The sequence below is a fragment of the Hypanus sabinus genome, chromosome 25, assembly GCF_030144855.1.
Source record: "Hypanus sabinus isolate sHypSab1 chromosome 25, sHypSab1.hap1, whole genome shotgun sequence".
NCBI classification, from domain to species: Eukaryota; Metazoa; Chordata; class Chondrichthyes; order Myliobatiformes; family Dasyatidae; genus Hypanus; species Hypanus sabinus.
This window is the reverse complement of record NC_082730.1, coordinates 2,157,661-2,182,887: the sequence shown is the minus strand read 5'-3', so window position 1 is coordinate 2,182,887 and position 25,227 is coordinate 2,157,661. Positions and strand designations below refer to the sequence as shown.

The 25,227-nt window shown below is 44.7% G+C and overlaps 1 protein-coding gene across 1 annotated transcript; it reads left to right on the top strand.

Moving 5' to 3' along the window:
• The first annotated feature begins 6,817 nt into the window (after positions 1–6,817).
• si:ch211-132g1.1 (SLAM family member 9) lies at positions 6,818–25,082 on the top strand. The gene is made up of 4 exons (XM_059949902.1): positions 6,818–6,927; positions 8,707–9,042; positions 11,910–12,182; positions 19,800–25,082. Exons 1-4 carry the CDS (start codon positions 6,882–6,884, stop codon positions 20,351–20,353), a joined length of 1,209 nt encoding a protein of 402 aa, XP_059805885.1. The 5' UTR covers positions 6,818–6,881; the 3' UTR covers positions 20,354–25,082.
• The last annotated feature ends 145 nt before the right edge of the window (positions 25,083–25,227 follow it).

Genomic DNA, 25,227 nt, shown 5'->3' with positions numbered 1-25,227 from the left:
CAAGTTACAATTTAAAATGAAGATACACTCTGTGGTCACTTTATTAGGTACATTTGCCCATTAATGCAAGTATCTAGTCAGCCAATCAAGCCGCAGCAACTCAATCCACAAAACCACGCAGACATGATGTGTTCAGACCAAACATTGTAATGGGTAAGAAATGTGATCTAAATGACTTTTACCAAATGACTGTTGGTGCCAGACAGGGTGGCTTGAGTATCTCAAATGTTGCTGATCTCCTGGGATTTTTATGCACAACACTCTCAAGCTTACAGAGAATGGTGTGAAAAACAAAAAAAAACATCCGGTGAGCAGCAGTCCTGTTGGCGAACATGTCTTGTTAATAAGAGGTCTGAGGATAATGACCAGACTGATTCATGCTGACAGTAGCTCACACGTTACAACAGTAGTATGCAAAAGAGCATTTCTGAATGTACAATACATCAAACCTTGAAGTGGATGGGTTACAGCAGCAAATGACCATGAACATATATTCTGTAGCCACTGTATGAGGTACAGGGGATATATAATAAAGTGCCCACTGAGTGTAAGTTAGAGTCTGAGTGGCTTAAAAGTGGATGAATGTCCTGAGTGTGATGGGGTGTCCCTTGCTGTTATGGAGACCAAGGGAGGAGATTTCTGGGGTCCTGAAAGGGATTTTTATATCTTTGCTGTCCACAGGTAAAATGCTGGATGACTAAAGGTCAGCAAGTATGTTTCCTTTAATTAAGAAAGACAGCAGGGATAAGGGAACTAATTATAAGACTGTTCTAAAATCAATGATTGGGAAATTATTGAGAAATAAATCCAAAGGCAAAATTAAGCTGTACTTGGAAAGGCAGGGATTACTCAATGATAGTATGGTTTTGTGAGTTAGTAGTGGTGGGACGGGGCGGGGGGGGGGGGTAGTCTGTCTGACCAATTTGTATGTTTTAAAGAGGTAATAGGATGAGGAGGATACTCTTTGACTACAGGATAATATCGATCAGTTGGTAAAATGGGTACAGCAATGACAGAATGATGGGTGTGGGTCTGATACAGGGGCATGGTACAGTGGATAGTAGGAATCTCTCCTTCAGAGCAGACATGCCCACTACCTGAGGGCATATGTTTAAGATAAGGGTGACAACAGTCAATCAGGACTTGAAGAGACTATTTTCTCACAAAGAGTGATTGGAATCTGGAATGTGCTCTTTGAGGAGGGGTGGAAGCAGAGGCACACACAGATAATGGAGGAACTCAGCGCGTCAGCCAGCAGAAATGGACAGTTGGTGTTTTGGATCAAGAACTTTCATCTGGACTGAAAAAGAGGAGATATCCGATGTACAAAGGTTGGGGGAATGGGTGGTGAAAGAGCTGGCAAGTGATAGGTGAATCCAGGTGAGAAGGGTGAAAGGCAGTTGGAGGAAGGGAGCAGAGATAGGAAACTGGAGGAGGGAACTGTGTGTATATATGCTGGAAGCTGGGAGAAAAAAGCAACTGCTTTACCGAACACCTTTGTACTGTTCATTGTGGCCATCTGAATCTCCCAGCTGCCAAGCATTTTAATTCTCTGCCCCATTCCCAGGTTGAAGCTGTGAAAACTAAAGGAACAACACCTCGTATTTCCTCCAGTTAGGCAGGGAAAAGGCAATCTGTATTGGGTGTTGTGTAATCACCAGATTTGATGGGAGAACTTAAGATAAAGGAACCCTTAGGAAGAAGTGATCATGATATGATACAATTCACCCTACAGTTTGAGGAGGAGAAACTAAATTAGGATGTATCAATATTACAGTTAAACAAAAGCAACTACAGATGCACGAGAGAGGAGCTGGCCAAAGTTAATCGGAAGGGAACACTAGCAGGGATGATGGAAGAGCAGCAATAGCTGGGGCTTCCTAGAGTGATTCAGAAGATACAGAATTGATTCATCCTAAAAGAAGAAGTAATATTCTAAAGAGAGGATGAGGCAACCATGGCTGACAAGGGGAGTCAAAGACAGCATCAAAGCAAGCGAGGACATACAATAGAGCAAAAAATAGTGGGGAGTTGGAAGATTGGGAAGATCTTAAAAATGAACAGAAGGCAATTTAAAATTCAATAAGGGGAGAAAATATAAAATATGAAGAGCAGCTAGCCATGATAATGTAGCTATTTCAGCTCAGGCTGTTCCAGAGTTTGGAGTCAATTCCAGCACTGTAAGGAATTTGTATGTTCTGCCTGTGACAGTATGGGTATTCTCTGGATGCTCCAGTTTCCTCTCACAATCCAAAGATGTACCAGTTAGTATGCTAATTGCTCACTGGAAAGTGTCCTGTGATTGGGCTAGTGATAAAATAGGTGGGGAGGTGGGCAATGTGACTCATTGGGCCAGAAGGCCCAGATCCACATTGTATCTTCAACTAAATAAATAAATAATAATATAACAGAATATACCAGAAGTGTTTTTCAGAGATATAAAGAGTAAAATATCTCCACATGGACAGTCTCAAGGTCAGGTGTGAAAGAGGGATGCGTAAGCATGGGTTAGCAATCCCATCCCATAAAAGCCCAGTGCTACAGAATTGCTAACAGAATTCCAAAACCCTCATCCCTGGGAGAGGAGGGATCTTCTCCTGGAAGGTGTAAAAATGGACTTGAATGAATGGCCCAGGACAGAGGACTCTGGCAAGCTGCTGTCGGCAGCCTGTGCTCAATAGAGCTGATTGGCTTAAGAAGAAGAAAAAGAAAGATTAAAAGAGATGCAAGAGTGGTCATCAAAGCACAGGAGAGGTAGTAGCTGGGGACAAACAAATGCCGGGTGAACTAAATACCTAATTAGTGTTGATATTCACTGTAGAAGACACCATGAGCATACCAGAAATTCCAGAGTGCCACTCGGAAGAAGTGAATGTACTTGCTATTACTAAGGAAAAGGTGGCAAGGAAGCTGAAAGGTCTGAAAGAAGGCACCAGGATCAGACGGACTACATCCCAGGGTTCTGAAAGAGGAAGCCGAAGGGATTGTGGAGGCATTAGTTCTGATCTTTCAAGAGTCATTTGGGGGTTCTGGTACAGGAAGGTTGAGTCAGCAATAAGGAAGGAAAATACAATGTTAGCATTCATTCAAGAGGACTAGAATATAAAAACAAGGATGTAACACTGAGGCTTATAAAGAGTTGGTCAGACCCATTTGGAGTATTGTAGGCTGTTAGGACCATGTATCTAAGAATAGATATGCTGACATTGGAGAGGTTCCAGAAGAGGTTTACAAAATTGTTCCCAGGGATGAAAGGATTAATATTATGAAAATTGTTTGATGGCTCAGGGCCTCTATTTGCTACAGGTTAGAAGAACAAGGTAGATCTACCAAATATTGTAAGGACTAGTTAGAGTAAATGTGCACAGGACCGAAAGAAGCTGCAGAGTGTTGTAAATTTTGTCAGCTCCATCTTGGGTACTAGCCTACAAAGTACCCAGGATATCTTCAAGGAGTGGTGTCTCAGAAAGGCAGAATCCATTATTAAAGACCTGCAGCACCCACGGCATGCCCTTTTCTCACTGTTACCATCAGGTAGGAAGTACAGAAGCCTGAAGGCACACACTCAGCAATTCAGGAACAGCTTCTTCCACTCTACCATCGGATTTCTAAATGGACATTGACTCTTGAACAGCACCTCACTTTTTAAATATATTTTATTTCTGTTTTTGCACGATTTTTAATCTATTCAATTAATATACGCTGCAAGTATTTAGTGGTTTGTTGCATTTTATTACAAGGTTTGAATTAGAGTCAGATCAGAATCATTATCCCTGACATTTGTCATGAAACTTGTTTTGGGCCAGCAGTGGAATGTAATACACAAAATATACTATTAATTGTCATGAGAAATATACTGCAGATGTACAAAAATAAATAGGTGGTGCAAAAAAGTGAGCAGAAAGTGAGAAAGTGCTCATGGGTTCATTGTCCTTTCAGAAATCTGAAGGCAGTGGGGAAGAAGCTGTTCCTGAAACATTGAGTGTGTGTCTTCAGGCTCCTGTACCTCCTTCCTGATGGTAGCAATGAGAAGCGGACACATCCTGGCTGATGGGCATCATTAATGACGGATGCTGCCCTTTTGAGGCATCGCCTTTGGAAGATCTCCTCGATGCTGGGGAGATTGGTGCCCATGATAGAGCTGGCTGATTTTACAACCCTCTTTTGCTCTTTTTGAACCTGTGCAGTGGCTTCTCCCATATCAAATGGTGATGCAACAAGTTTGATCGCTTTCCATGCTGTATTAATAGAAATTTGCTCGATTCTTGGGTGACAAACCAAATCTCCTTAAGGTCTTAATTCAATATATCCACTGGTGTGCCCTCTTGGTGTTTACATCAATATGTTGGGCCCAGGACAGATTCTCTGAGATGTTGACACCCAGGAAGCTGAAACTGCTCACCTTTCCACGGGGTAAAGCAGGCATCGCCTTTATACGGGGCCATAGTGAGACTGCAGCTGGAGTATTGTCAATGAAAATCAAAAAGCTGCAGGTTCTAGAATACTGAAAAATACAAGAGGTACTCAGCAGGTCAGAAAATATCCACTGGAAAACAAAACGGTGAACATTTTAGGTGGCATACCCTCCATCAGAATCTAGAATGCTATGTAGTGTTTGGTCTTCTTCCCCAAGGGAGTGCAGTATACCATACCATTGTCTGGGCTGGTGGCTTTGCTTTACAAAGAGGGATGATGCCTCAAGACCTATACACTGCAGTGGTCTCTATGAAATGTACAAAGTTGACCGACTGGCTCGGTGGCTGTGGCTGAGGTTGTCGGCTCTTGGACTGGCTTTACTTGCCTCTGTGGCTCATGCCTGTTGTGATGGAATTGTAAGTTTTATTCATTATGGACTGTGCCTTTAAGAACCTTATCTGTAAGACAGAGAGAGACAGTGCCAGCAGCTTGTTTTTGAGAGAGAGAGAGAGAGAGAGAGGAGGAGCTACATGATGGACAGCTGGTGTTCAGCTCAATGATATTTAAACGAGCATCATTGCTTGTTTCACAGGACACAGATGCACGAAGGCTGGTGATGGAAACTGCCACTGAACTTTTAAGTACTCACAAAGGGTGGGGCTGAGGATTGATTAAGAGGAAATAATCCGTGACTATTAGTGCGTGTAAAGGGCAACCCTGTGGTATCTACTGGTGTACCTAACCCTTGCCTGAGTTGATAGATTTTCACTTGAAGAGGGCGCTCTTAAGTTGGTCACATTTGGCTGACTTGGAAGATTTCTGCCAGAAACTTACAAACCTCAAACTCCATTGCTGCTGATTTTCTACTCAAACAAATTAAAAGGAATTTTCCCAATCAGATCAATCATTAATCCATCAATTAAGCCTCCAACAATTTTTAAATGGCTCTCAACAATTTTTTCATATCACAGACGAGCCCCCAATTTATCGAACATACACACAACCCTGTGAAAATATCAGCAGCAACAGAACACACCTGGAGTCTGGTTTTGCTGTTAACAAAACACTATTTTATTAGTAATTATGTAATATAGTAACTGAAACCAGGTAAATCAAGAGTTAACGGTGTTATGCATATATAGGTGTAAATAAAGTTCCTAAGCTTATTCAAGCTCAAGTAGTAAGTGATACAGTCTTACGATGGTATATAAAAAGAGTTCAGTTCATATTTGGAGGACATCAAGGAGGATTGACGACACTTGTTTATTCAGATCACAAGTATCTCTCTCTCTCACTTCAATCCCCTGCATCTGAACTGAACTGAACGGATTCTATTCCTGTTGCCATTCTAAGTCTGCCTTACATTTTGCCTCTTTTCACTTACATTTCTCAGCATCAGACTTTACCCATCGACTGCTGTAACTGTCCCATTCTTTACTTGTTGAATACTGTACCTGTCCCGTTCTATACCCATTGACTGCTGTACCTGTCCCATCCTTTACCTGTTGAATACTGTACCTGTCCCGTTCTTTACCCGTTGACTGCTGTACCTGTCCCATTCTTATAGCTATCCCAATTTCAACCTCAGTTGTTATTACTGATCTTGCAGTGCACTGTACCAGTAAGGTGTGCAATAGCTACACATTTCAAAATATGGATTCACTGACATGTACAGCACAGCAACAGGCCCTTCAGCCCATCTAGTCCATGTTGAGAACATTTAAATTTCCTACTCCCTCAATCTGCACCAGGATTATAGCCCTCCATATTGCTACTATCCAGTTGCTTCTCCAAACTTCTGTTAAATGTTAAAATGGAGCTCACATGCACCACACCTGCTGGCAGCTCATTTCACATTCTCAGGACCCTCTGAGTGACGAAGCTTGCACTCATGTTCCCCTTAAACTTCCCATCTTTCACCTATAACCCATGACCTCCCATTGTAGTCCTAGCCAACCTCAGTAGTAAAAGTCTGCTTGCATTTACCAGATCTATACCCTTCATAATTTTGTAAACCTTTATAAAATCTGTCTCACACTTCTGCATTCTAAAGAATACAGTCATAACCTATCAAAGTTTTCTTATAACTCAGTTCCTCCAAACTCAGCAACATCCTTGTAAATTTCCTCTGCACTCTTTCAACCTTGTTTACATCTTTCCTGTAGGTAGGTAACCAAAACTGTGCACAATACTCCAAATTAGTCCTCACCAATAAATTCTACAACTTCAACAAAATGTTCTGGGTATAAATTATTTCTGGTTGAAGAAAGCAGGATGCTTTTGACACCTTTAGATAAACCTAACCTCAGCAGCATGGAGCAGAGCTGGGGGCGGTTCAAACCCAGTGCTTCCTCCCACTGCAGAAAGTCATTGAAGTTTCCGGGAGTTAGCGAGGCCGGCACTCTCAAGCAGCTCAATGGTGTATACCGACCTAAGGGATGAAGGATCATGAGCAGGACTAGGGGATGAGGACTTACTGTGGTGATCTCCTGATTTGGCTCCTTTCTGCTGGTAAGATACCACCATTGATCTCCTCCTGCTGCCCTGCTCAAGGAGGCAAGCTTAGTGTCATCCTTCAGTCTGTTAGGAGGAACAAGTGTAGAGACAATCGCTATGATAGTCCATCTCCTGAAACCCTCCTTTCACTTTCACCCTCTCCATGCCCATCCATCCCCCTCACTCTGTCTCTCCAACCTTTAACACTTTCTGCCTGCAGCTTCCTTTTCTTCACTCTATTTCCCTCCCCTCACCTTACTCTTGATCACTTCCTATCTCTCTCTTTTGCTTTGTCTCTCTCTCTCTCTCTCTCTTATGGCCACTGGTGATCTTTGTCCCTTTATTTCCAACTCATTTTTTTTTCTTTCCTTTAATGCTATCTTAATCTTTCTCTGTCTCTCTCTCTCTAATTTCCATTTCAGGTCATTAGTTACTTTCACGTTAATCATCTCATGAATTTGTGAAACTGCTTATTCAGCCTACAACTTCCTGCCACAGACATTGAAAGATCAGGCCAGTATTCACTGTGCTGGGCTCTCTTCCTGTAAACCCCACACACACAGCACAGCGCTCCCTCACCACCACTCCCACTCCACAGCACAATAAAGTGCTGATGAATATGAGGGAGGAAGGTAGAGAAAACCAGGGAAGGTTCTGCTGGAGAGACAGTGGGAGATAGAGGTTGAAGACAAAGGAAAATAGAAAGGAGGTTTGTGTGGAAAATAGCGAGAGGCAGATGGAGACAAAGGGAGAAGAGAAGGGAGAGGGTATAGCCAGTGAGAAGGAAGGTGGAGAGAAGATAGAGAGCAGCAACAGTGGATTAGTGTGCTCAATTAGATGGTAGAAGAGCAACAGAAACACAGCAAAGGGTAGTGACATTCACAAAGAGGGGGCTGCAGGAGAAAGAAGAAAAGAGAAAGGAAGGGAAAGAGAGAGAGAAGAACTGAAATCAGCCATGATTGGAGTGAATGGCAGAACAGGTACAAGGGGCAAATGGCCTCTTGCTCCTGTTTCATGGGTGGAGTCAGTGAGACTCAGACAAAAGGAAGAACAGATGGAGAAACAAAGAAAGGGGGAGAATATTTGGAGGAAGGAGGGAGAGTGAATGAAAAGTGAACTTGTTGGAGATGGCAGCGAGGGGCAGTGAACAGGAGGGGAGAAGTCAGAGACTGAGGGGTGAGAAAGATAATAAGACCATAAGATATAGGAGCAGAATTAGACCATTTGGTGCATTGAGTCTGATCCACCATTTCATCATGGCTGATCCAATTTTTTTCACAACCCTAATCTCCTGCGTTCTCCCTATATCCCTTCAGAACTGACTAATGAAGAATCTAACAACTTCTCCCTTAAATATACCCAATAACCAGGCCTCCACAGCTGCCTATGGCAATGAATTCCAGATTCACCACTCTCTAGCTAAAAAAGCTCCTCCTTATCTCCATTCTAAGTAGATGTCCCTCAATTTTGAAGTTTTGCCCTCTGGTCCTAGATACCCACTGTAGGAAGCATCCTCTCCTCATCCACTCTATCAAGTCTTATCAGCATTAGATAGATTTCAATAAGGTCACCCCTCATTCTTCTGAATTCCAATGAGTAGAGGCCCAGAGACATCAAACACTCTTCATAAGACAAGGAGAGATAATAAAGAACAGAGTGAGAACTAGGAGAGAGAGGGAAAGAAGAGGGCAAAAATGGGAGGGAGGTGCTTTGGTTTGGCGAAGGGAGGGAGGAGGTGTGTGTGGGGAGAGTGATGGAGAGCTCCATGCTCATGACTTGCCTGTCCTCTCCCAGCTTGTCTTGCCGTGGATGTGAAGACTCCGGATTATCCAGTCAATGCCAGCCTGCACCACCAGGCCTGGTTACCTGTGCAGGTGGGGCCCCTGCCCCAGGGAGCCGAGGTCAGCTGGAGTTTCCAGAATAATGTTTCCTCAACCCTGATCGCTCGCTATGATTCAGACATGAAGAAAGTGAAGTATTTTCCTGGCAAGCAGCTTGAGCGTCGTTTCATGATGTTGGACAATCTCACCCTCTGGATAAATAATGTGAAGTGGGAGGATGCAGGGACTTACATTGTGACAGTCTTCACACCCGTGGAATGGAAAGCAGAAACTTCTCTACGAGTGTACGGTCAGTGTCTTCAGGCCCAACTCCATCCCTCTCAGCTCCTCTCCGACTTTGGAAATAGGGCAGTGGTAGTGATGGGTGTGTGCTTGATGCCAATCCCTCCTTTCTCCTTCACCGGAAAGAGGAGCATTCAGCCCCTTCAGACCCTGCCTGTTTGCCACCCCCTCCCACAGACCATTCCCCTGGTACTCATTCACACAGTGAGAGTATGGAGTGCCCCCTTTCTGGAAAGTTCCACAGATTCATGGGAGGAACTTCCTCCTCACCCTTGCCTGAATCAGGTGGCCCTGTATTTTTAAAATGGTATTTTAAATTATTGAGATATACCATGGAATAGGCCCTTCCAGCCCTTTGAGCTGTGTTGCCCTGAAACCCCACGATTTAACTGAAGCCGAATGTTGGGTCAATTTACATCGACCAATTAACCTATCAACTGGCACATCTTTGGACTGTGGAGCACCTGGAGGAAACTCACGCAGTCACAAGGAGAATGTACAAAGTCCATACAGGCAGCAGCAGGAATTGAACCCGGGTCGCTGGTACTATAAAGCAATGTGCTAACCTCTACACTACCGTGTGATGGGAATTGAACCCGGGTCACCGGTACTGTAAAGTGTTGTGTTAACCACTACACTACCATGTGATAGGAATTGAACCCGGGTCACTGGTACTGTAAAGTGTTGTGCTAACCACTACACTACTGTGTGATGGGAATTTAACCTAGGTTACTGGTACTGTAAAACGTTGTGCTAACCATTATGTCACCATGCAATGGGAATTGAATCCTGATCACTGGTAGTGTAAACGTTGTGCTAACCACTACACTACTGTGTGATGGGAATTGAATCCAGGTCACTGGTACTGTAAAGTGTTGTACTAACCACTGCACTACTGTGCGATGGGAATTGAATCCAGGTCACTGGTACTGTAAAGTGTTGTACTAACCGCTACACCGCCATGGCACCCCAAATCTCCACCCCCAGCTCCGTTACCATTTCCAAGCAGAGGGAATTTCCTCTCAGCATCTCTCTGCTCCAGCTCCCTCAGCATCCGCAGAAGTTAAAGGCAAAGATTAGCTTTCTGTGTCACATGTACATTGAAACATCGAAACAAGTGGTGAAATGTATTGCTTGTGTTAACGACTGAGGATGATCTTGGGGTAGCCAGCAAGTGTCGCCATGTTTTCCGGTGCCCGCAGCTTACTAACCCAAATTTGGACTGTGGGAGGAAACCCACGCAGTCATGGGGAGGATGTACAGACTCCATACCGACAGCGTCGGACTGGAGACACAACTGGTGATCACTGCATTACAAAGTGCAGCCACTACACTGTTGTGCCATCCAGAAACTGGCTTTCGTTTCAGGCCTAATCTCATCCCAGCACCGCCCCACCCTCCTTACCATCTCCAGGAGCGGGCCCAGTTGCCCTTATCTACCCCACCCCCAATACTTGGGGCCCCTCCTTAAACAAGGAGAGCAGCACTGTGCCTGCACTCCAGGTGGGATCCCACCAACACCCTGTCCACTGGTACAGACCCTTCCCCACTGTTACACCTGCCCATCTGTGATAAACACCAGCCGGCCACTTTCCTTGAGAAAGACTTGCTGTCCCCACATGCTGACGTCCTGTGTTGTGTGTATCTGGCCACCACACCCGGCCTTCTGTCCACTTATTCAGCCTCCTGTGTCACCATCCTCAGCACACTAGGGGTCTCACCTTTCCCACATTGCATGTCATGGGTCACATCTTAGACCTCGAGTTGTCCTGACAATTTAATAGCCACAGAAACAGGACCTTTCTGCTGATCCATACAGCTCCCTCTGGCCCACATGTGGATCGTACTTTGCTCTACTTTGGATTGATTTGCTTTTCCATTGACAGCATATTTGGCTCCTGCAGTCCCAGTCTGCTTGTCCCTAATACCAATGAGAAGCAGTCTGTCACCAGCACTTCTCTCTCCAGATGCACTCCCACAGTCGAGGATATCACATTTATTCTAGCTCTGGAAGTTAGCACATCCTCTATGCCGACACTCAGATATTAGTCACGAAGCTGTGTTCTCATCAGGTCAGTGTCCTTATTGAAACATTTAATCCACTTGACAGCAGCTCAGGTTGGATGTTCTTCTTGGAGAGGGTGATAAAGTGATGCACCATCAAAAACTCTCTGAGACGTGAGGTGAGATATCGGCTTTTATTGACTGGAAGAAAGGACAAACAGTAGTTGACCACCGTACTACATCCTGGAGACTGAGGGCAGGGCTCAAGCCTCAATCGCCTTTATACCGGGGTCTGTGGGAGGAGACACGGTCAGTGGGAGGGGCCACAGGAGCAATCAGCGGGGAGGGGGGGGGGCATGTCCAGACAGGTATATGTAGTTCACCACATATAGAACATTCCAGATGGAGGTTCAAAGTTTCATTTTATTGTCAAAGTATTCATGTACAATAGAACTCTGATATTTATCTTCTCCAGATAGCCAGGAAATACAGAAAGGCTGTAAGTTCTTGGAAGGAAGAACATCAACTCCCCCCACCCCAGCACAAAAAAAAGAAAAAGAAACAAAGCTTGCAAACACCGAAACCCCCTTCCCTCGCAGAGAAAAAAAACAGTGACAATAGCATCAAATCCCTGACTCACTCCTCATTAGAAAAAACAGTGACGAAATAAATCCCCAACCCTCTCCTCATCAGAAAAAACAGACCACTACACCCCCCACCGCACAATGGAAATCTCACCCCACCCCAGCAACAAAGTGGTGGCTGGTCAAACAGAAGGATTCCTACCAGAGAGACTGGAGCCTACTTTGCTTGTGACCCCGAGTCAGGATGGTATCGAACTTGCTTATTCCCTTCACTTTCTACCTGCAGAGCCGGTGTCCAACATCACTGTGGAGGTGCTGAACATTAGCTCTGGCCAGTCCTGCAACGTGACGCTCCGGTGTTCTGCCGCAGCCGGAAACAAGCTGAGCTTCGGATGGAACCCCAGGAATGGTACAGCGCTGGGGCAGGTTTCAGAGCATGGTGCCGACCTCTCGCTGTCACTGGCATTCTCTGACAGAATTGACTATGCCTGCACAGTCTGGAACCCCGTCAGCCAGGCAACTGCCAGCTTCTCCAGAGAACATGCGTGTCAGCAGGAAGGTAAGTGTGGACAAGAACAGGGGACTAGAGTCTCAGAGTTGTAGACAAGTACAGCACAGCAACAGGCTCTTCAGCCCATCTATGTGCTGCTAAGCCATTTAACCTGCCTACTCCCATCAACCTGCTCCTGGACCAGAGCCCCTCCATCCAAATCTATCATAAACGTTGAAATCGAGCTGGCAGCTCGTTCCATACTCTGAGTGAAGAAGTTTCCCCTCATGTTCTCCTTAAACTTTTCACCTTTCACCCTTTACCCATGACCTCTAGTTGTAGTCCCACCCAACCTCAGTGGAAAAATCATGCTTCCATTTACCCGTCTATACCCTTTATAATTTTGTACACCTCTGTCAAATTTCCTCTCAGTCTTCTACGTTCCAAGGAATGAAGCCTAAACCTATTCAATCTTTCCTTATAACTGGGGAGAGGTTAGGAGTGGGAAAGCAGAGCAGGCATGCAGGCAGTGATCAGTATGGAGATATGACCCTAAGCAGCACAGGCAGTGGAAGGGGTGCACAGAAATAGACCTTTCAGCCCATCTCATTCATGCTGACTGTGATGCCTATCTACACTACTCCTATACATCCCATACCATATGCCCTGGTAAATCTCTGCTACACTCTCTATGGCTGCCTCATCCTCTCTATTGTGTGGTAAACAGAACTGTATATGATATGCTAACTCATCTTTTGCATAGCCTCAACATCTCAAATCTTATTCACAGTGCCTCTTCCAACATACACAAGAAAACCAAATACCTTCTGCAACATTCTTCCAATTGTGTCCACACTTTCTGGTTGGCAGTCAGTGGTGAACGGTGTGCCACAGCGGTTGGTGCCTGGGCCCTCAACTGTTCATGATATGCATTAACAATCTGCAACAGGGGGCCCAGTGCAGTGTATCTAAATTGAGTGGAAAAGCAAGTTATGCAGAAGATATGGAGAGATTGCAGAGAGGTATAGAGAGGTTAAGTGAGTGGGCAAGGGTTTGGCAGATGGAGTATAATGTTGGTAAATGTGAGGTCATCCACTTTGAAAGGAAAACTGAAGATCAGAGTAATAAATAATAAAAGCTTGCAGCTTGCTGCTGTGCTGAAGGACTTGAGAGGGCTTGTGTATGAATCGCTAAAGGTTGGTTTGCAGGTGCAGCAGGCTGTCAAGACGGAGAAAGCAAATGGAATGTTGGCATTCATTGCTAGAGAGATAGAATTTAAGAGCAGGGAAGTTATGCTGCAACTGTACAGGGTACTGGTGAGGTCACACCTGGAGTACTGCATGCAATTCTGGTCTCCTTACTTGAGGAAGGATATACTGGCTTTGGTGGTGGTGCAGAGGAGGTTCACCAGGTTGATCCCAGAGGTGAGTGTTTGACAATGAGGAGAGATTAACTCAGGACTGGACTTCCTGAAATTCGGGATGAAAGGCGATCTTATAGAAACATAAAATCATGAAAGGGATAGATAAGATAAAGGGAGGAAAGTTGTTTCCACTGATAAGTGAGACTAGAACTGAGGACATTGCCTCAAGGTTCGGGGGAGCAGATTTAGGATGGAGATGAAGACAAACTGCTTTTCCCAGAGAGTGGTGAATCTGTGGAATTCTCTCCCCAATGAAGCAGTGGAGGCTACTTCAGTAAATATATTTAAGACAAGGTTGGATAGATTTTTGCATATTAGGGAAATTGAGGGTTATGGGAAAAGGCAGGTAGGTGGAGCTGAGTCTGTGGCCAGATCAGCCATGATCTTATTGAATGGTGGAGTAGGCTCGATGGGCCAAATGGCTTACTCCTGCTCCTATTTCTTATGTTCTTATACGCTCTTTCAGGAAGCTCTGGACTCCGAGATCTCTCTCTACATCAATGCTGTTTAGTATCCTGCCATTTACTCTACAGGTTATAGATCAGGAAAAGTCCCTTCAGCCTGCCATTCCTGTTATGCCCATGATGTTTGTCTAAACTAATCCCACCTGCCATCATAGTCTATAATTTAGGGATAGTGAACATTTTTGAGAATGTGTCCAAATAGGGGATAATCTTCTGAAGATTCCTCTCATATATGGTAATTTTGAGTAAAGATTTACATTGAATAATGAACTACTTACTTACTGCCCATTATGCCACTGCATTTAGGGCAGTAATGAAGGTCCTCCATCTCTGCTGGTGTTCAAGGCTTGCTTCATCACTTCAGTAGCTTCACTACTGTCAATCACACAAGTCCTGGGTGGAGACTCAGGAATACTGTCCCACGCAGATGTAGAAGGATACTTCATTGCTGCTTCCATAACAGTTTTGTTTGACCAGTCAGGGATGTTCGCCCTGTGCTGAACCCCTGAACCTGGAGGACCGGTGGACCACTCCTAGTCTGGCCTCTACCCTTTGACCTGTTTGGCATGGGTGGCCTTGCCAAGAGCTAAAGCATAAAGCCTTGACTCTAGCCAACATAGCTCTCCAGGTCATTCCGGCATGCAAGCCTCCAAACCCTACAAGATTGTGATACCTCTTGGAGGACTTATGAATTAGTAACAATAATTATGGACTTTTAAAATGAAAAGCATGTCCCGTTGTTTATTTATGTGCATTTATTGTGTTAATATTAATAAGAGTATAACAGAAAGTCTGGAATAAATGAAGTAATTTAGAAAAACAGTTCAAAATTTATTAATTTTAATCTTACAGAAAGGCAATTTAAAATACCATTATTTCTAAATAGTATCGTTACTGAACCTCATATACATTTCGAGGCCTCTGTTGGTCGGGGTCGACCATGGATGTTATGTTCTAGATATGCAAGCCTAGACAGTACAATATGGAGAGCAAGCTGATGCCACGTAGCAAGCTCCCCCTCTCCATGCATCTGATGAACCCAAAGGAAAGGCAACGACGGATACAGTTTGGCTCCAGGAGTTGACAGTCAGCATTGAACTCAAAATAAGACTGTATTAAGGGACTCCAGCTCCAGATTTTTCCCTCAGGATTTAAATCCAAAGCCTTCACTATGGGTGGGCATAGCCATGAGGGAGAAGAGGTTTGAGATCAGTCTTCCTTCTCATAGATGAGATGCCAACCATGGGTGACGAGCCCCATTTGCCCAAAGTGACTGGTTTTAAGGTGACACTAACCTGCTTTAGCCCCTTCTTTTGTTGGCAGAAATGGCTCTCCTGGGCTTAGTAGTTAAACCACATATGAAGGCCAGGAGCTGGGCTTGGTTGTCAGAGACTATTTGAGGCACACATCATTGAGGACATTTAATGGCAAGTGGGAGCTTGTCCCCATTACCACCCCCTGCTATAACAACCTTAAAGAACCATCATATACAGTATTACATAATAAATATAAATGTAAATCATAAACTTTGCTACATATTCATAAAAGATGAAGGAAAAGAAACACACTTTACGCTCAGTGGGACTGCACTAATGATGACAAACAGTTTACATCCATGTGCATTCAGTTCTTTTGAGAGCTATGCACTGTATTCATCAGGAAGTTTTCTCCTATACTTAGACTCGACCACATTCATTTCTTTCTTTCCTAGTGTATCTGATATACTGAACAAACTGAAAAGAGTTTATAGCACAATTTACAACTATTTCACTGAGAAACTTAAAGAACATAGTTTTTCTAAGATAAAATAAATATATTTATTGCAAAAAATAAATATTCACTGAGACACTGAACTACTGTACATGCAGCATTTGCTGTTATGATCACTGACTATCAGGTGTTCACTTACAAATAATATAAGCAGGGGGTGATGTCATTAACCCAGTTAATTACTATTCAAATCCTGACACGTACACCAGATCTGCAAGACTTTCAAATTGTATCATCCAACATATCACATGCCCTTGCAGCCATCTAGCTGGCAATGGCCCAGATAGAGAAAACTTCTATACAAACATCTCACTGCTCTTGGGTAGAAAATAATCATTATTGCTTTATTTTGCAATAAAGATAATGTTTATGTATCATTTTATTATGGGTGGGCAGCACTGCATGCCATGTGCCAACAATATTTTTGCATGGAAACAGTTACCACAACTTCACCAGCCTTGTACCTTTCTATTGCCTATATTCTAAGCCCATTTATGCACCTGTCCAAATGCCCTTCAGATGTTGCTATCATATGCGCTTTGACTATCACCCCTGGGAGTGTATTCTATGCACTGTTACCACGAATTTTTTACAGCTGCACGGACCAACCATTGCTCTGAGGAGGAAATTTTTACACAGACTGAAAACTGCATGTCACTTTTAATGTTTTTCTTTTGTAATATGCATACCATCAATACTTAGAGTGAAAACTGAAGAATCACTTACTTTTGATTTTATTTAATAATTGAAGAGTACAATGAAATACAACAAAGGAAATCTTTCACCTTTCACATTTTATAAACTTTTTCTCTGTCTTTATTATAAATACATTGTACATAAGCAATTTCCTGATTAATTTTGTATCCAGATGAATGATACATCTTAATCCTCATTAGATCCTCCTAGTGTTCCACTTCGGGTCTGTTTCTGGATTTCTATTTAATTGAATTCATAAGACTGAATGCACATTTGCAATCAGCACTAGAAACTTGAAATGTTCCAATGATGTCAACAAGAATTGATCATTCTTCAAATTCTTCATTTCTACGCACGTAGGTTAACATTCTGGTCACTGAATTATAGGAAAGATGTCAACAAAATAGAGTACAGAAAAGATTTACTTGAACATTACCTGGGTTTCAGCACCTAAGTTATAGGAAAAGGTTGAACAAGTTAGGTCTTTATTCTTTGGAGCATAGAAAGTTGAGGGGGGACTTGATAGAGGTATTTAAAATTATGAGGGGGATAGATAGAGTTGATGTGGATAGGCCTTTTCCATGGAGAGTAGGGGAGATTCAAACAAGAGGACATGAGTTGAGAGTTAGACAGACAGACAGACATACTTAATTGATGCTGAGGGAAATTGGGTTTCGTTACAGCTGCACCACCAAGAATAGTGAAGAAATATTGAAATATAAAACCATAAATAATTAAATAATAATAAATTAATCATGCCAAGTGGAAAAATAAGTCCAGGACCAGCCTATTGGCTCAGGGTGTCTGACACTCTGAGGGAGGAGTTGTAAAGTTTGATGGCCACAGGTAGGAATGACTTCCTATGACACTTAGTGTTGCATCTCGGTGGAATGAGTCTCTGGCTGAATGTACTCCTGTGCCTAACCAGTACATTATGGAGTGGATGGGAGTCGTTGTCCAAGATGGCATGCAACTTGGACAACATCCTCTTTTCAGACACCACTGTCAGAGAGTCCAGTTCCACCCCAACATCACTGGCCTTATGAATGAGTTTGTTGATTCTGTTGGTGTCTGCTACCCTCAGCCTGCTGCATCAGCACACAACAGCAAACATGATAGCACTGGCCACCACAGACTCATAGAACATCCTCAGCATCGTCTGGCAGATGTTAAAGGACCTCAGTCTCCTCAGGCAATAAAGACGGCTCTGCCCCTTCTTGTAGACAGCCTCAGTGTTCTTTGACCAGTCCAGTTTATTGTCAATTCATATCCCCAGGTATTTGTAATCCTCCACCATGTCCACACTGACCCCTTGGATGGAAACAGGGGTCACCAGTGCCTTAGCCCTCCTCAGGTCCACCACCAGCTCCTTAGGGGGCAAAAGGTTAAGGGTAATACGAGGGGGAATTTCTTTCCTCGGAGAGTGGTAGCTGTGTGGAATGAGCTTCCAGTAGAAGTGGTAGAGACAGGTTCAGTATTGTCATTTAAAGTAAAACTGGATAGGTATATGGACAGGAAAGGAATGGAGGGTTATGGGCTGAGTGTGGGTCAGTGGGACTAGGTGAGAGTAAACGTTCGGCACGGACTAGAAGGGCCGAGATGGCCTGTTTCCGTGATGCAATTGTTATATGGTTATATATCAGTGAACCTTTTAATTAGTTAAATCAGCCTTAACTTTCTCAGAAACAATTTGAAATCATAATATTGCTAAAATATTTATGAGGCAACACTTTCATTGTATATAAAAAGAAAATTCTAGCTGTGTGGTAACAAATGCTATTTCAGTTACTGCATAGCCACCCACCAGCACTACTTCGATGGAACATTGGTTCAAGCAACTACCATCCTTGGTGTGATAAACTTGCCTCACAGATCTCTTTTAACTGTTTTCCCCTCTCACTTTAAAAATCTGTGCCCTCCAGTACTTGAGATTTGACTTCCTGCAATACATTACCTCATACCTGACTGGATTAAATCGCAGCTGCTACTGCTCTGCCAAACCTTCCAGCTGATGTAATCCTACTTTATTCTTAGGTAACCATCATCACTGTCTATGGTCTACCCATTTTTGTGCCATCTTCTCAGACCGCTCCTACACTCTCACCCGAATTATTTATCTACATATTACAGCCAGCATAGTGGTTAATGTGATGTTGTTACAGCTAGGGGCATTTTGGAATTTGGAGTTCAATTCTGATGGTGTTCTGTAAGGAGTCTATGTACGTCCTCCCTGTGGTAGGAGTGTGTTCTCTCTGGGTGCTCCAGTTTCATCCCACAATCCAAAGATGTACTGGGTAGGTGAATTGGTCATTGTAACTTATCCCATAATGTTAGGGTTAATTGGGGGTTGTGGGGTGGTGTGGCTCGAGGGGCCAGAAGGGCCTACTCTGTGCTGTTATGCTAAATAAACAAGGATCCCAGTACACATCTCTTGAATACAGAAATTGTTATAGACTTCCAAGACTACCCTATTGATCTGCAAGCGATTGCAGATGCTGAAACCTGGAATAAATCTTTTATGATTTTGGACAAAATCATAAGGTTAGGCACCATCTATGGAGGGAAATGGTTAGTTGATGTTTCAGGTCAAGACTGTCCACCCAGACTCCGGTGCCGAGTTCCCCCAGTGCTTTGTGGGATATGAAACACCTGCCACGATTAGTCAGGGCATAGAGTAGAAGAGGACAGGTTTTGATTTGACTCTGTAGAAGATTGGTTCGGCCACCCACAGAGTCCTGCACACAGTTCTGGTCACCACACTGGAGAGATTGCAGAGAAATTTCACCAGGATGTTGATTGGATCCAATCATTTCCATGCTGAGGAGATTGGGTTTATTATCCCTGGAGGAGACTGACTGGAGACCTGATAGAGGTATACCAAATTATGAATGACATATAGAGTGGACAGTGAAACACCTTCCCCATGATAGATTTCCAGAATCTGAGTGCAAAGGTTAAAGGTGAGGAGCGTGAGTGTTCTTGTAATCTAAGTGGTATTGTTGATACAACTCTCACAGCATTTAAGATGAGCACTTGAACCACCAAGGTATGAGGCAAGTGTTCATCAATTGGCTTTGACTGGAAGGATTAACATGAACATGGTAGGCCTTTTTCTGTGCAGTATGATTCTTGATGTCTGTTCACATACAATAAAATACCAGAACAGGGGTTTAGGCACAGAGTGAAGCTCCCTCCATGCCGTCCATCACCATGGACTGATATACTCATTATTTTCCTGGGTTAGACCAACGAGGGAGCACAACTCTTGTCAGCCTTGTCCAGGAACTTATCACCTGTTGATGTCTCAGATGTTCTTCATTTTCTGTTCTCTAGCCTCCAGGATTCCCACGTTCTTGATCATGATACTGTGCCTCATCTGTGTGATTCTCTGCATAACTGCTGTCATCTGTAAATTCTGCAGAAAATGCCAGAGCGTTTCCCTTTCAGGTATGATGTACCCTTTGTCACAAGTAATGCGTGTCCTACTTCATGCAACACTCCCTCAATGCTCCCACACTCCCTTTTCCCATGTGCTCCCAACCAGCTGCCTGAAATTCCTGTCAGAATGCTGCTCCTACGAGGGACCGCTTCCATTCTTTCACTGCCCTCTGAATCCGCACAGACCTTACCATCTTACACTGACTGCCTCTGGTTCTCCTCACGACCAGAACCTCCCCACTACATCCCACTCTTTACTCAAGTTAAATCTCCACTGCAGCACTCCCTCCCCTTCAGCCACCTCATCTCTCTTACCATTCCCCCCCCCCCAAGATACAACCTGGGTGCTCGTAGGCCCAGTCATTCCCTCCTTTCCAGCTCTATCCCCCTTCTCTACAGCCTCACAGCCTTGTGGGGTGACTTCTAGCGATATCAGAGTCCATCTTTGATACCGATAATTTCTCAACCCCACTTCAACTCATCTCCTCAGGAAAAAATGGCCTCCCTATTCCTGCTTCCAAGATGAACTGTGTATGGGTAGCCCTGCACTGGCACCAGTGTGATAGAGAAGCCAGAACTTCAAGGTTGCTCCTAATGTGGTTTATCCCGAGGGGAGATGGAGCAGACTGGGACTGTCCTCCTTAGAGTTTATAAGAACTAGAGGTGTACTCCCTGAAAAGTCCATACTCCTTGTGTGAGGTGTGAGGTGGTGTTTTCCTTGGCTGGGTGTCTCAAACCAGGGGGCAGTCTCAAAATGTTCTGGGGTCAGTAACTGGTATAGCACTGGGCAAACATTGTTTTAAATTCTGCCGATTGCAGTTGTTCACATTCTCAGACCACAATCTCTGACTTTTTGCTGACAGGAGTCAGGGGAGTAGACATGATGGATCAAAGGTCTTCAATGACTATGTGAGTCTCACCATATAGTTCCAATAATTGTGGAGGGGCACAGGGGACAAAGAGGGTTTGGGAGATGTAGTGGTATGTACAGAAATAGGGATGTAGGGGCCGGGGGTGTGACATATGCAAAAAGGCATTGCAGGGTGGGGGGGGGGAGATCAGGGACCGGGGGCATGGCAGATGCCAAAAGGCACTGCAGGGTGTGGGGGGGAGGGAGGGAGAGAGTAAGATCTAATGTTGGAGTTCAATGAACCTTGGGAACAGGATGACTGAGCTGGGACTGGATCTGGTAATGAGCCATGGGGGAGAGCAAATCAGATAATGTGAGAAGATGGATGGTAATGGTGAATTTGGGCTGGGATCAGAGATCACGTGGTGAAGGTGCTGTGGATGGGGGGGGCAACACAACTGACAAGCTGGGGTTCACAGTGAGGAGTTGGTGGGGGTTACAGCAGTACCAGCAATAGGGTATTTATCTTCATTGATAGGTGAACATTGGCCTGGAGGACAAGCTTGAAACAATCTGCTCCACCGTTCAGAATAGCAGTTCATGAGCAGATCCCAGCCTTCTTGGAGCACATTACACCCTCTCCAAACAACTCCTCAGCTTATTCCCTTCCCACACCCCACGACCAACCTCACACCTGCAGCAGTGACCAGGATTCATCACTCCCGAGGGAGAAGAGGAACCACACTTCCCACATCACCTCCATAGGGACAAAGGGAAGGTACAGACCCTGCATCAGGGTTGAAAATACTTGGCTTTCAAGCTACCATGCCACTGATTCAGCATGGTGCACGCAGAACTGATCAAGCATCTGCTTTGTCCTGAATGGTGCTGATCTTCAAAAGCTGTTGGACAATACAGACAAGTGGAGAGTGTTCTATCATACTCCTGACTGGGAAGTAGTGGAAAGGAAAGGCCTTGAATGTCAGGAGGTGAATTACTCCCACATGATCCCCAATCTCTGGTGGAAAAAAAGATTGCCAGTTCTCACTGATAAACATCAGGAAAGCTTCAGTCCAATGTCCTGTATTTTCATCCCTGCTGAGCCATCCATCAATAACAAACCCTGGAGACATTCCCACTCAGCATATGCAAGTTTTCCCTAAATAAAATCAGTTAGAATTTGAGAATCATAGTAAACCTCTGAACTGGAAAAGGTCTGTAGATGAAGTCTTCTTAGGGGGAATATGATAAACGGTCTTCAGTTTTTTTGTGATCTGGATGTCATCAGCTGAGAAGGTGAGGAGTTTCAGGAATTAGATCCAGTGTTGCTCAAGGACCTGTGCTAGGATGGTGAGGAGTATGAAGGGGAACCCACAAGTGGAGGTGCACCCCTGCTCTTGCTGCCCTTGTCCTTGGCAGTAAAGTTGGGATTAACCTGGGCAAGTAACTGCACTGCTTTTGCTAAGATGATGGATTTGACAAGTAGTGAGACAGAATATACACATGGTGGTGTGGGGTGGGAAGGAATGTGTGAAAGGGTGGCTGGGGGAGGACCACCATGAGTGGTAATCAAGAGTGGGAAGTGAGTGAGGAAGGCAGTGAAGGATAGAGGGAATAAGTGGGAGAGTAAGGTTGGGTGAGGGTTAAGAACTTAGGAGAGGAAAAGAGGCAATGTAAAGATTAGGGAGTGCCCAGAAGAGGGCAAGAGAGATTAAGTAATGAGAGAGCAACAAAACCTACTGGAAGAACCCAGTAGGTTGAGCAGCATCTGTGGTAGGGGAAGTAACTGTTATGTTTCAGGTTAAAACCTGATGCAGGATCTCCATCCAAAACATTAGCATTTCATTCCCACCCACCCAATGCTGTTTGAGAGTTCCTCCAGTGGATTGCTTGTTACACAGGTTCTGACGTCCAGACTCATCTCGAGAAATGAGGGAGGCAGTGTGCTGCTGCCATCAGTCCCACCATCTCCACATCCCCTGGTCTCATGAGCTTACATCCCCGCAGATGATCTGATTTCCATTCAGCATCAGCCAGCTTCCCTTCCACCTCCCTCTTAGGGGCAGGTTCCACGTTAACAAAACTCATCCTCACTCTCTCCTCCAATTGGCCCAAATCAGCCACCCCACTTCAATGTGTTGCCTGCTCCGGGCAGGAAATGCCCCAGCTCTTCCAGTGCTAGCCTGGGGCTGAAGCACCCTACCTAGGGCACCCCCTTTAGCATCCCCTGCCTTTCCTGAAGTCCGGCCAGCATGAGAAGACTGGGGCTGAGGGTCAGACCAGAGGCAAGTCTGAGCTCAGCCCACCTTCTGCAGCTTTTCTCACTGCTTCAAGTAGCATCCACCATTTCCCTGTCCAACCTCCCAGTACCTCTGCGGTCTGCTTATGAACCTTCTTGCTACTTACATGGCCATTAGACTTTCCAAAGGATGCTGAAGTTATTGCAAGCATTATGGTGGAGAGTAAGACTGTGAGCTGCAGAAAGACTGTCAAATATTTTACCCAATATGGTATTCAAGAGGGCCATCACCCTGACTACTCTCTCAATTTTGTGGGCAGCTTGCTAGACACACCACCAAGCTGTTTATTCAGAAATAAGCAACGAGGCTAGGCCACATGTGGGGGCAGGGTTATGTAGACCCACTACACAGTGCAGTTGGTAGTTGGCACAGACACAAGTCCCAGTATACCAGGTTAGTACAAACAGGGGCAATATGAAGCTCCCCAAAGAGGGGCAAGGAAAAAGAGTGAGCACATATGACAAGGGAGAGTTGAAGGTGCAAGTGGAAGCTGATGGATAAACACCCTTTCTGCACCCACCCTGTCAAGTTCTGTAAGAGATTTCAATGTTTCATTGATACCATCTCACTTTCTTCTAAATCCTAGACAGGACCGTCCCAGTCTGCTTCATGAGATAGCCCCTCCCCCAAACCACAAAATCAATTTGGGGACCATTTGTTGTGCTCCCTCTGTAACACAAAGATCTTTTCTTAGCTGAGCAGCCACATCTGTAAACAATTTTCTAATCTTGGTCTCCCCAAGAACCTGAAAAATTTGAAAAAAACTCAGATCATGTTTGAGTAAAAGGTCATCTCCCTCCTGTCAGGTTCCTCTCATCACCAATGCTCTCAAGTCCCATTACAACCTGCCAGTCTTGCTCTGTCTAAATAGCTGAGTGCCTATCACCTTTGGTAATCGAACGTTGTGGAGCATTCTAAAGGTGCAAATCCAGGTAAACTGTGCCCATTCCCTCCTCCCCAGTGAAATGCAGGAGACTAAATTAAGACATGGCCTCCATTTTCAATGTCCTTGCTGTTCTTTCCAGTAATTCCTTGAGGCGCTGTTGCTGGTGGCTGGAATTCTGGGTGCTTCTGGCGATCTCTCCAATCTTTCCTGAGAGATGGTGCCATCCTTCAGATACTCAATGGGCAGCCATTCAAAGGCCAGAGCCTGTTACTCAGGCACAGATCACAGTACTGATGATGATCACAGCCTGTAAGCCTTGAGACAATTACAGAATAGGAGGTCACTCAGACTCTCTCAAGCCTCATGGGCAGGAGGTAATTCAGCCCCTCGAAAACCAATTACAAAGCAGCAAGCGGCCATTCAGCCTGCAACAAGGGGACAGGGGAGATCTGAAACAGAGAGAAAGCCATACAAGGAATCCAGAAACAAATTCCCAGTCTAGAGTGGATCTGATAATTGATGAATTCCCCACACACCTTCACACTGATAGTGTACTCAAATCAGCAACTTACCCAGCCCTAACAGGTCACTTGTGGCTCCAAATAGTCAACATTACTCCTCTTCAATTCACTTCCTTTTTTAAAAGTTTACACTAAATTGGAGATAAATTCTGAATAAAAATGAGTTGCAAGCAATCTGTCTAGTATTGACAGGTGGGAGGGAGCTGCACTTTATGTCTGACCCATACCCTGGGAGAGTGTGATGTGACAGTGCAGAGGGAGCTTCACTCTGTGTCCGAACCCAGGAGTGTGTGGTGGGACAGTGTAGAGGGAACTTCACTCTGTGTCTGACCTGTGTCCTGGGAGTGTGTGATGGGACAGTGTAGAGGGAGCTTCACTCTGTGTCTGAACCCAGGAGTGTATGGTGGAACAGTGTCGAGGGAGCTTCACTCTGTGTCTGACCCATTCCCTGGGAGTGTGTGATGAGACAGTGTAGAGGGAGTTTCACTCTGTGTCTGACCCAGGCACTGGGAGTGTGTGATGGGACAGTGCAGTTTCAAACTGTGTCTGACCCGTACCCTGGGAGTGTGTGATGGGACAGTGTAGAGGGAACTCTACTCTGTGTCTGACCCGTGCCCTGCGAGTGTGTGATGGGACAGTGTAGAGGGAACTTTACTCTGTGTCTGCCCGGTATCCCAGCAATGTGTGTGATGGACAGAGGCTGTTATTCCTTCTTCTGCCCTTTGCCTATACAGACCACAAGAAGAATGGAAGATTTTCACAGGGT